Source organism: Aegilops tauschii, chromosome 3, assembly GCF_002575655.3.
Source record: "Aegilops tauschii subsp. strangulata cultivar AL8/78 chromosome 3, Aet v6.0, whole genome shotgun sequence".
Taxonomy (NCBI): Eukaryota; Viridiplantae; Streptophyta; class Magnoliopsida; order Poales; family Poaceae; genus Aegilops; species Aegilops tauschii.
The window spans coordinates 601,887,148-601,899,006 of NC_053037.3; the positions used below are offsets into that span (position 1 = coordinate 601,887,148).

An 11,859-nucleotide genomic window follows, 5' to 3' on the forward strand; every position below is an offset into this window, starting at 1 on the left:
AGTAAATTTATTTTAGGCAATACGAAGGGCCGCACCTTTTTGCCTGCGGCCTCCGCGAAAAATGAGGTCCGAGGGCATGTTTCAGTTCCCGTGAAAAATGGAGGATCGGATCGAACACAACCTAAAATCCTACTTTCATGCATAAAATGACACCTGGGAAAAGCTAACTTACGAGCCATGATGTCATACAATAGCACTATAAGAGCTACTGGTTTCACCGCCAATGTATCTTACCACCTCTTGAACAATGTGAAGCAAAATATCCACTTTCGCAGGATAAAGTTCCTTAGCTAGCGCGACTCCTCTCCCGGCATGCTAGTGCTTCAAGGCTTGTCGCATCGGTGATGTTGTTTACAACTATACGAAAAGGGTTTCCCCCGTTTTAGATTATAAAAGCAACCAATATCCACAACCAAGCCATCGATACAAACGCACACCACACACACCCAAGACGAGATACAAGGATGCCGGGCACCGACACACCCTCAACGACTACCACGCATCCACAGGTTGCCCGATGAACCGGGAAGAAGTGTGACGGACCACGCCGGACCGAGGACTCCAAGACGATGCCTCCAAAAAGGGGTACAACCACAGAATGTCGCCACCGTCCGATCCGAAGATCAAGCTTTCACCCGGAGCTAGAAGGAAGGAGAAGCAGCACCACGACGGAGCCTACAGGGAGGAACACTACGTCTGCGGACGCCATCACCGTCGGCCAGAGCGCGTACTGGGCAAGTGATGTACTCTGGTGCTTCAACTCTTCCGTCGCCTCCCCGGTCCGACAGCCACCCGCAGCTATGCCACCCGAGCGGCCATAGATGCCCGCCCGCATCCGAGCCGCGCAGTCCGCCCACGACCGCCGCGTCTCCCACCGCCAGGGCCGCCGCCCTGCCACCAGACCACCGCGAGATCTCCCAAAGGACACGACTTTGACCAAATCCATGCCCCCAACCGCGTCCTGGAGTCGCCGGCGGGCACTGCCTCGAGACGAACCGCGACCTAACGCTGCCCGGGGGAAGGGGGAGGTGGGGGAACGGCCAGTGGCCAATGATGAACCCATCCCCCAACCAGTCTCCCCCCCGAAACCACCTGTTTCGCCCCCGCAGCCGAAGGTCCGGATCCGCCGGAGAGCAGCCACCGCCACCCGATGTCGAGGAAGAGGGATGAGGTGGCAGATCTGCCGCCACCGCAGCCATGGGAGGCCATCAGGGAGGTCTTCCCGCGCCAAGCTCCGCCGTCCAGCCGAAAGGGCCCGACTAGACGAGGGTGCCCACCACCACCGCTGCCGCGCCGCCCCCCCCCCCCACCCACCAGAGAGCCACGGCGAGAGGGGCCGCCCGCGACCCGGTCGCACACGACCCTCAGTGCCAGAGGAGGCTCGCCGTTGCTGCCGGGAGGCAACCGCCGCCGAAACCCGCCCGCCGGCCTGCACCACCACGCGCCTTGCCGCCTATCACGCAACTGCCACGCCACCGTCGTCGGCCCCCGCCGGAGCGCCGCTGCGCCCGACATCCAGCGCCGCATCCCGGCACGCGAGATCCGGCCCGCGCCGAGATCCCCGCGTGAGGAGATGAGGGAAGCCCCGCAAATGCCGGCGACAACCGGGCTTCGCCCGCTCGCGCCCCACGGCGACGGCGAGGGAGGAGGAGAGGAGGAGGGAAGGAGAAGCGGCGACGCTAGGGTTTCCTCCCGGACGCTCACGGGAGCGTCTCGGGAGGAGGGGGGAGGGGCCGTTCAAGCAGAGGGAGGAGACTAGTGAATTCTCGCGCACGCCGCGTTCCCGAACGGCGAGATCACGCCACCGTACTTCTGGTTCACGATCGGCGCCGCCGTCGCGAAGAAGATGAGGATGAACGTGCCCCGTTGTTTACAACTATTGCCGAAGCCCCCACATACTATGCGGCCTCATCTATTCTATTATATATAAAAAGTATTGGACACGGATAATTGCCACACGTGTGGTGTATTGGGTGGTTGTGCCGCACGCCTCGTGTGGCATGGAGAAGAATCCGCCCGCACGACCGCGTTCGGGCGCGCGTAGCCACAGCCCGCACGTCCGGTGTGTGGCAAAACCGCCCACACGTCCGGGCCAAACGACCGCGCTGCCCGCACGACCCAGCACGTCAGCCGTCCCGGGCTCCTTCCGATCCCTACTCCGCCCTGCCGCCATTGTCTCGCACCTCTCGCTCCCCTACCTCCGTCGGCTTCCTTCTCTGGTTGCCATGGCAACCAGAGCAGATCCCTAGCGCCTTTCCCACCGCTAACCACCCACCCCACCCCCTACCCCCTCCCACCCCAACACCGCCCTCCCAAGACGACGAGCTAAAACAGGTGGATCTCCGATCTCCTTCTGTTTCTCGACCTTCTTTTGTCCAGAAATCTGAATTTGCAAAATTTGCCCACGAAGATGGTGACTGGATCCACGCTATCAGGGCAAACACCCCACGAATTTGTGTGTCTTTTCATTTGCCCACCAACATACGCCAAATCTGCCATATATTATGCTAGAGTTGTGCCAAGCTTCTGGGTTGGCTTGATGCGAGTAGTGGTAGCGTAGTAATCACTATAAAATAGGGAGAGAAAGGAGGAATTTGGCATGGGGAGGGAGGGAAAATAATTGCTACTTGTATCTAACGTCAGTTGCCATCTATCGTTGTCCGTAGTTGCCACCATGTTATATTATTGCTTGCCATCCTATTTTATTTTCTGTTGCCATCGCTTCAAAATGATAGATGGCATCTAGAATTCAGAAAAGAAAATGGATGTGCATGTCCTACTTGCCATGAGGTGTTGGTTGCCTACGCAAGAAATGTTATGAGATTGCCGTGTTATCTTCTACGTGCAAACAGCAAGAACGCTTTTTGCGGATTGTTGATGCGTTCTTCTTCATGCAGTGACTAAAAGCACACTGGCAGAAAAGAAAAAGCAGAAGAATGAATCACGAAGATGGCACTGATCCTTGGCTTTCTCAAAGACCGGAAACGCCACCTTGGGATGCAGCAGAGTACAATCAACTCATTTCTTCAGGGCCATTGCTGCCACTACTAGAGCACTACGCGGGCATCTGTACCATGCATGATAAACAAAGAAGAAACAGTTGCCATGTTCATGACAATGAAGATGTCATTCTACTTATGTCCTACAATCTATTTTTAGCAGGTTCTTATGACCAAACCACAATCAGGGGGGCAGCATGGCAAGTTTCGTCACAGGGCACTAACGCTGACAAATGTACGGGCAACCAACTTCAGCTAGCTAATGTGGCAAATCAAGGTAATGCATACGAAAAAGGAACTTATTGTTGTGGACATGAAATTAAACTTGCAAGGATGGCAAAAGACTCACGAGTTATATCGGAAAAAATGTAGGACCTTCATGCAGCACGTGGCATCAGGCAGCAACCATGTACCTGCCATCAACGTCGTACACAAGTGAGTGCATGAAAGTGAAGTTGTGGACAGTGAGTTAGGAGAAAGGAACATACATGACAGCTACAGTTGCCATGCCTGGACAGCTTCGGTTGCCATGGCTGGACAAACTGCAGTTGCCATTCCTGGACAACTGCAGTTGCCATGTATAATCAAATGTGACTGCAATGTCTAAACAACCGTGGATGACAAGTGTGAACAAATCTGTGTGGCATGGTTGGACCACTACATGTGCCATGTTGAACAAACTACAGTTGCCATGCAATGACCAACTGCTACCATGATCGCAGGTTGTTACGGTGGAACCACATCGGCAAACATCTCATGGAAAGCTTCACAGTTGCAGGAAAGCACTATTGCAGATAGAGCACATCAAATTGGAATGACAGACCACACAAGATCGGCACATGCGGCACAACAAGGTAAAAAAAGTGAAAACAGAAAACAGTACTGCATTTGCTTTAGTGGGGAATAACATGTGAAGAAAAGTAGATTTGTAACGGTGGTGGTGGAAAAAACAAACAAAAATGCTACCAAGTGGTCATGTGCAAAAGAGTCGTATCTTGTCTTCGGGATTTGCCAATTGCTATAAGAGTGTGTGCAACATTCATGATTGTTCACATTTGCGTACTGAGCTCAAGCCTAGAATACAAGTTTTGATGCTAGAGTATACTGGTTGTCATGTGTTGGCAACAGTAGTTGCCATGTATGTTGGACTGTATCTGCCATTGCTATGTGCTGCAAGTTCTGATGCTGAAAGAAGCTGGTTGCCATGTGTGTTGGACTATTTCTGCCATTGCTATATGCTACAAGTTCTGAAGCTAAAAGACGCTGGTTGCCATGTGTTGGCAACAGTAGTTGCCATGTGGTTGGACTGTAGCTGCCATTACTGGAGAATTACAGTTGCCATGCATGGCCATATACAGATTCACAGCTTGCTGTGTGAAATGATGTCATGCAAAATCACATGCAGTTGTTGTACTCCGTTACGATACACATGACATTCAAGAAAAATCTTACGCTCGTACCCGATTTTTTAATGCAGGACCTTCAACTACAATTAACAGCGGCGCGGGGACATCTACTGCAGGGAGCTCTGAGCACACGGAAGACGCGTTCCACCAGCCAGCCAACACTCATGCCACAAACAATGCCGAGTCAGTGTCGGAAATGGCAATCGTGCCAGCAATACCGACAAGCACACCTGTGCACACCAGCACAAGCAACACTCAAGCAGGTGAAACAGCCGCCGATACTGAAGTGAATGATGAAACCGATGACGAAGCACAAGGGGATGAAGATGGTGGACAATCAGAAATCATGGTACCCCAGCCACCGTATCTTGGGCAGAGATTTGATTCGTTTGAAGATGCAAAGGAATTCTACCAGACATATGCAAAGTTCCATGGGTTTGCGGTCAACACCGAATACCATAGGAAAATTAAAAATACTAACGAGTACAGCAGAGGTGAGATGAGGTGCTACAAGGCACGAAGAAACAAGAAGGGCAAAGGTGATGCGCTTGTCGTTCCGGAACGAAAGAGAGGTATCATTCTCAAGACGGAATGCCCTGTCCGGTGTAAGCTGAACGTAGATGGAGCACAGTGGGTGGTCACTGAATATTTTGACGAGCACAACCACGAGCTAATAAAGAAGTTTGACCTGGTAAAATTTCTGACCGCCCACAGAGGATTCACCCCCTCGAGAAGAAATTCATAAAGCTGCTACATAATTGTAACGTCGGTCCATCAAGAATGGTGCAGATACTCTCCCTCATCCACAACAAAAAGGTCTCTGAGTAGCATGCCCTACCTACCAGCAGACATCACAAACCTAAAGGCAAAGTACCATAGAGAAAGCAAGTTGGCTGACATAGAAGCCACGATAGCCTACTTCGATGAGAAAGAGAAAGAAGATCAAGATTTCTTCTACAGGATAAGATTGGACGATGAGGACCGTGTCAGGAACATGTATTGGGTGGATGGTGCTGCAAGAAGAGCCTAAACATTTCCAAGACTGCATTTTTTTTCGACGCGACATATCTCACTAATATGTATAAGATGCCATGCGCTCCATTCATAGGAATAAATAACCACAATCAGTCATTGCAATTCGGATGCGGGCTCGTTCGGAACAAAGACACGGATGGGTACGTTTGGCTGTTCAAGACCTTCTTGGAGTGCATGGGTGGACTTGCTCAGATGAACATAATAACAGACCAGGATTTTAGCATGCATGCAGGCATAGAGGAGGTCTTTCCGTTGGCAGTGCACAGGCACTGCATGTGGCGCATTATAAAGAAGGCTGAGGAGACACTAGGACCATTCTTTGCTGACCGTCCAGACCTGCACAAGGCATTCGAGTTGTACGTGGACCACTACTTGACAGTGGAGGAGTTTGAAAGGAGCTGGATGGCTATGATTGAAACATATCAAGTCCAAGACCACGAGACGCTTGCTAGCTTGTGGGAGAAGCGAATGTACTGGGTGCCAGCCTACTTCATGCAGTGCTTCTTCCCGTTTCTGCAGACTACACAGCGCAGTGAGGGGTTCAATGCTGTTTTGAAGCGGTACGTGAGCCCTGACAACTCATTGCTACAGTTTGCCAAGCAGTACACCGTGCAACAAAAAATACTGGGATCCGAGCTACAGCAAGAAGCAAACACCGCGCTCAAGCAGCCAAAATTGCTAACGTATTTACCAATGGAGAGGCAGATGAGCAAGATATACACCAACACGATTTTTAACAAGTAAGTCAGTTGTGCTACAATCTTATTTGCACAAATCATGAAGGTACCGGGTGGCATGTAGAATGCAATGCAATTGAAATGCTTATTTGAAAATGATGATTGTGTTGAAAAGTAGCCATTAGGTGCAGAGTAAACATGATATGTAGTTGTTGTGCTTAATGAACTACAGTTTGCCATGCTTAATGAACTGCAGTTTCCCACGATTACTCAACTGCAGTTACCATGTTTGCTTAACTGCAGTTGCCATGTTTGATGAACTGCAGTTGCCATGTTTAATGAACTGCAGTTGCCATGTTTAATGAACTGCAGTTGCCATATTTAATGAAATGTAAATTCCACTGGCCATGATTGTATGGAATGCAAATGCCAAATTGAAGTTGTTATGTAGTTGCCATGTTTAAATGAACTGCAGTTGCCATGTTTATTGAATTGTAGTTGCCATGTTTACTCAACTGCAGTTGCCATGTTTAATGAACTGTAGTTGCCATGTTTGAACGAGTTGTAAGTCCATTGGCCACAACAAACAAAAGGTGCTACAAAAAACTTCACACAAGAGTTTAACAAAAACCACACAAAACTTGCAGATTCCAGGAAGAAATAAAGCGTGCCAGCATGTACACGGCTTTCCAGGTGGACGAACATACGTTCAAGGTGTGTTCTATCATGGGCATGTCGGATTCAGAACCTGAAGACCCAGACAAGGGAAGGAACTACTTTGTGAAGGCATCGATAAGCGAAGGCGAATACTACTGCCAATGCTGCAAATTCGAACGGGACGGGATTGTGTGCTGTCACATTCTAAAAGTAATGGACTTGAACGCGGTGACACGAATGCCCCGCCATTTCATAAGGCGGCGATGGACTTGGGACGCTGACGACGCATTGGCGCCGCAAACATCAAACACAGTTTTGGCCGTGCATGACGAGAGACCAGAGTCAACCATGGAAGCCGTGAGGCACGTTGTGTTGACAAAGAACTATGCTGAACTAATTGATGAAGCGTGCAAGAGTGATGAGACAGCAAGGGTCGTAGAAAAACACAGGAAGGCCCTCAAAAGAGAGCTTGATGAGATCAAGAAGAGGAATGCTGAGGAAGCCTTACATAGGTTCCCCCGCACATCAAGTGTTCCTTCGTCCATAGGGCCATCATCTGAAAACTCAGAGGTAGGATCTGGAACAGCAAGCACACAAACACAGGTTTTGAACCCGCCCCGTTCCATCACAAAAGGGGGTCCAAAAGAGATAAGATACAAATCGGGATTGGAGATTCAAGCAAAACACAAGAAACCAAAGAAAGGGACGGGCAATCCGTAAACAACATTGGAGCACTTTGACTTGGTCCATGGTGACATTTTTTTTGTAATCTAGATGTTCTAAATTTTCTAAAAACTGGAGAATGACTCTTTAGGTGCATCAGAATCTGAAGTAAAAATGCCATGAAGGAATAGCTGCAGTTTCCACGTGTATGGCACTGAATTTGCCATGTTACTTGAAATGAATCTGCCATGCAATTTCTACTGAATCTGCCATACCATTTCTACTGAATCTGCCATGCCATTTCTACTGAATTTGCCATGTTATTTTTACTGAATTTGCCATGTTATTTTTTACTGAATCTGCCATGTTAGTTGTACTGAATCTTCACCGCGTAGATTTCCATGTCCAGTCAGCGCATTTTAGTCACACGTATTGTATTGTGGTGCAAACTATGGGAAACAAGCTGAAACGGTCTCGTGCAGCAACCGCACAGGTTACTGCTCCGTGATCAAAGTACCATGCTAGCCGGTATAGTTAGCAGTGCAAAAAACCCAAAAAGCCAAACAAGAAAGAACGATAACTTTCACTAACCATGACTGATCAACTACATTTACCATGTTTTCAGACATCAAGGACGCATTCAAAACACCATGTTGGTACTACCAACCCACAAGCACATAATAATACTGAAAACACATAAACGTATCTGCTCTCAAACCTAAGTAGGTTCACATCCACACATATATTACAAACTATTCAAATGTCACTCACATGCCACCACTGTATACTAGGCTACGGGGAGATGCAGTCATAGCATATTACACGGACATAGTTTTGAAAAAACAAGGTAATACCTTACATTCCTCGGCAACAGAGTGTAAGGTAGGCGTTCGGTCAGGAGCACCACGTGATCACTTGTACTTCTTGGCGGCTTTCTTCACAGCTTCCTCTATGAACCCACGTGCGTTGGACCACGTGTTGAAATCTTCATTCATCAACCAGTTCCATGTGTAAATTTTGCGGAGCTTGACGACCATTGCAGCTGTGACGACAGGAACCCGTCGACCTTCCCACTTTGCAAGGTATTCCAACGTGTGGAAGCCGCAGTCGTGCCTAAACAAGAAAAGAGTCCGGTTAACTCACAAGAACATATAGAAAAAATCATAAACTTCAATTCAGAGGTGACAAAAAGTGAGGGTGAGCATTGGTTTGGAGGACACATGAAGAAATGATGGGAAAATACCGGTTTCCTTGCTTCGTAGTCGCCACGTACTCAATTGGAAAATGTCTGATCTGGACCTTTGAGTTTTCATAGTGAGGGTTCCATGTCTCTTTGAGGTTGTTGATGAAGTATTCAGCATGCGTAGTAAGGTCTACATCAGCTTCTGAACGCATTGAATCAAGCACCTCAAAACGGTGGTTCTTGAGGTCAAGGCAGATCGCATAGTGGTGACCACACTTGTTGTGTGGGTCGTGTGGTGCAAGCTCCTGGAACATGGGGAACAAGACCTGCAAACAAAAATGAAGGAAATAAAAGAAGCAGAGCTCACATTAAGAACAGAAATGATGTAGTTGGGAAAATGACATGTAAAGATATCACCGGTTACACTAACAGGCACATGAGTGACTATGAAAGCATCAAGGGTCCAAGAAAAGTGGACCAACATATAATGTTTAGTTGTAGTGGGTAATTAAAAGAAGTTGCCGTCCATGTATGAACAAAGTTGCCATGTATTTTAGTTTGAAGTTGCCAAATAGGTTGTATTAGGAAAGCAAATCAGAAGTCATTTTACATGGCAGCTGTTGCCACATGAAACAGCTGTCACAAAACAGGGTGTAGCCCACATCTGAAGCATAGCTACTGGCAAAAAAATAACATGGGAGGAAAAAATGTGCAAAAAAGGAAGAAGTACTCACACATTTCTTCATTGTGAGCTTGAAATCACCATGCGCAGCAAAATGCTTCCTCAGGATTTTGTGGTGGAAGTCACCATCCCATATTTTGCACGTCATAGTGTACGGCATGATTGTTTTGTCGGGAGACATATCCATATGCCTGTTGATGAAGTCAATCCCACATGCAACTACATTCTTCGACATTTTACCGAGTGGCCTCACAGACTCGGCAAGATCACCCAGGTCAACGTACGTCGCATCACATTGTATGATCTTGGTTCTGTCCAAACATGAGCTGTGTGAAAATGATATAACATGAAAGAATCATGTCTACTAAGTGAAAAAAAGAAATAAAACGTAAACGGAGCATATATGGAAATATCAAAAGGATGAATAGTAAAAAGAGCGAAGCAAGTGAGAGGTTTATGTGGGTGTGGTCATTACGCTTTCAGCTCCTTCATGTGATTGCTGTTGGACCTCGCATTTCCAAAGCGCTTGACAATTTCGTACAGCTGCATCTGATCCTTTGTGGCCTTGACTTCCGGCTCATAATCATCCGCGGGTGGCGCGTGAACTACCCTACGCTGCCTCACAGAACCAGGGGTGGCACTTCAAATGGTATCCTCAGATACGGACTCAGCAGGCACGTTGGAACTTGATTGGCCCTGACCTCGTGAGGACCTCCTCCGCAATGCTGCCTCCTCAATCCTGCGGTAAGCTTCATCAAGTGACGGCGTAATCTCCTCGGGGGTGGCTGCACGGATCAAAAAAGTGGGTTAGGAATCCTTGGAAAACAAAAAAAAATCTAGTTTGGAATAAAGGTTGCAGAAATATGAGATGTAGGCACAAAAAGTAGGGAGTTGCCATGTGCAGGCAACTCCAGTTGCCATGTGCAATGCATTGTAGTTTCCATGTGACAACAACTATAGTTCCATGATGTATCAACTGCAGTTGCCATGTGCTTGCTAGAATGGAAAAATGGAGTATGGCAACAGAAAAATGTAGGTGACAGCGTGCAAGCAAATCCAGTTGCCATGTCCATCAGATAACATTTGCCATCACAAGTGAGAACCCAAAAAAAATGCTTGGAACAAAAGTCAGACTAAAAAGATGTATACACGAGTATGATAAACGCATAAAGAAATGTACCTTGCACAACCGGCTCTGCGAACTTCACAGCCTTCTTGCCCTCGACCATTGGCTACACCATCATTGGGGCCATGCCTGCCGGGAAAGCAAAGGCAACTGGTGAAGGATCATGCACCACTGGTTCATCTTGACTGCGATCAATGCCAAGGCTACAGCTCGGTGGGGTGAAGGTCATTGGGTGCCTCTCCTGCCTACTGGCTGGACCGCGAACAGCTTGCTAGGCAGAATCCAAGGGTGAAAGATCAACAAACATTTCTGCATCGGCTGCTGCAGAGTCATCAGGCTTATTCGTAGGACGGGGCGTGCTGTCAGCGGTATCAGTCGCAGCTTTCTTGACAATCTTCTTGTTTGGGCTATAGGGAACACCGATGTTGACTGGGAGCTTAGAAGTGCGCAGATTTAAGCTGGGGTTATGCACTGCGGGTAAAGACGCAGTCTGCTCCGCACGTTCACCTTCGTCAGTTATGCCCGGCTTGCCACCTGGGTCGGTTGTACTCCGGTCTTCCGTTCTCTCCATAACATCGCTTCTGGCAGGTGGTGGGAATAGTGTGGACGTAGGCACATAACCAGAGTCATCTCTGCCGCTCCTAGCTACAACAGGCGCGTTGGGTGTGTCTGCAGATTGCTTGCGGGGGCTACGACGCCTAGGTGGAAGACCAGCTCGCTTAACGGTCACCTTGGCAACCTCTGGAGCACCAGAAGCTGGAGCTGTTGTGCCAAGAGTCTCACCTACGGATGGCATATCGTTATGAACTGTCGCCTCAGCCCCTTCTTTCGTGGACGAAGAACTGCCACCACCCACGCGCTTGGAATCTGTGTCAGATGAGCGGGAATCTTCCTTGCTTAGGTTGATCTCGGGGGCGTCCACTTCAACACTTGCTGATCGGGTCGCATGGCTCACAGCAGCATCCTTCATTGCTAGCAGAGTGGGCAATATTTCAGCAGTCCTGGCAGATACCGACTCGTCACTCCCAGCTGTACGGATGCCTGCTGTCGTAGCCTGCACATCTGCAACCGGCGGAGATGTTCGGCCGCTTGCATCAGAGCTAGTGGGAACAGTGGACGGTGCCGCAGCAGGTTTCTGCACTGGCGCCTCATGAACGTCGGAGTTGCCACCTGTCGACAGCTTTGAGTGTATGTGTTCGAGTGGGTCTCTGGGGTTCTATTTCGTCACGCGTGTGGTAGTCTTCTTCACCCTGAAAAGAAACACACGAACATTGTTAGATGAACAGATGATAGTTGCCATGTAGGTGGAATAAGAGTTGCCATGTGGACCAGTTAGTAGTTGCCATGCATAACAAGCAGCAGTTGCCATGGTAGACATCTTAAAAAATGTAAGAAATGTGTGATGTCCCAGGACTGCCATTTCAAAACTAG

At 48.7% G+C, this 11,859-nt stretch overlaps 1 protein-coding gene across 1 annotated transcript; it reads left to right on the forward strand.

Annotated features, from left to right (window-relative positions):
• Positions 1-5,234: 5,234 nt before the first annotated feature.
• On the forward strand, positions 5,235-6,184 carry LOC109777867 (protein FAR1-RELATED SEQUENCE 5-like). The gene is made up of 2 exons (XM_020336424.2): positions 5,235-5,415; positions 5,514-6,184. The coding sequence occupies exons 1-2, from the start codon at positions 5,235-5,237 to the stop codon at positions 6,182-6,184; spliced, it is 852 nt and encodes a 283-aa protein (XP_020192013.2).
• Positions 6,185-11,859: the final 5,675 nt, after the last annotated feature.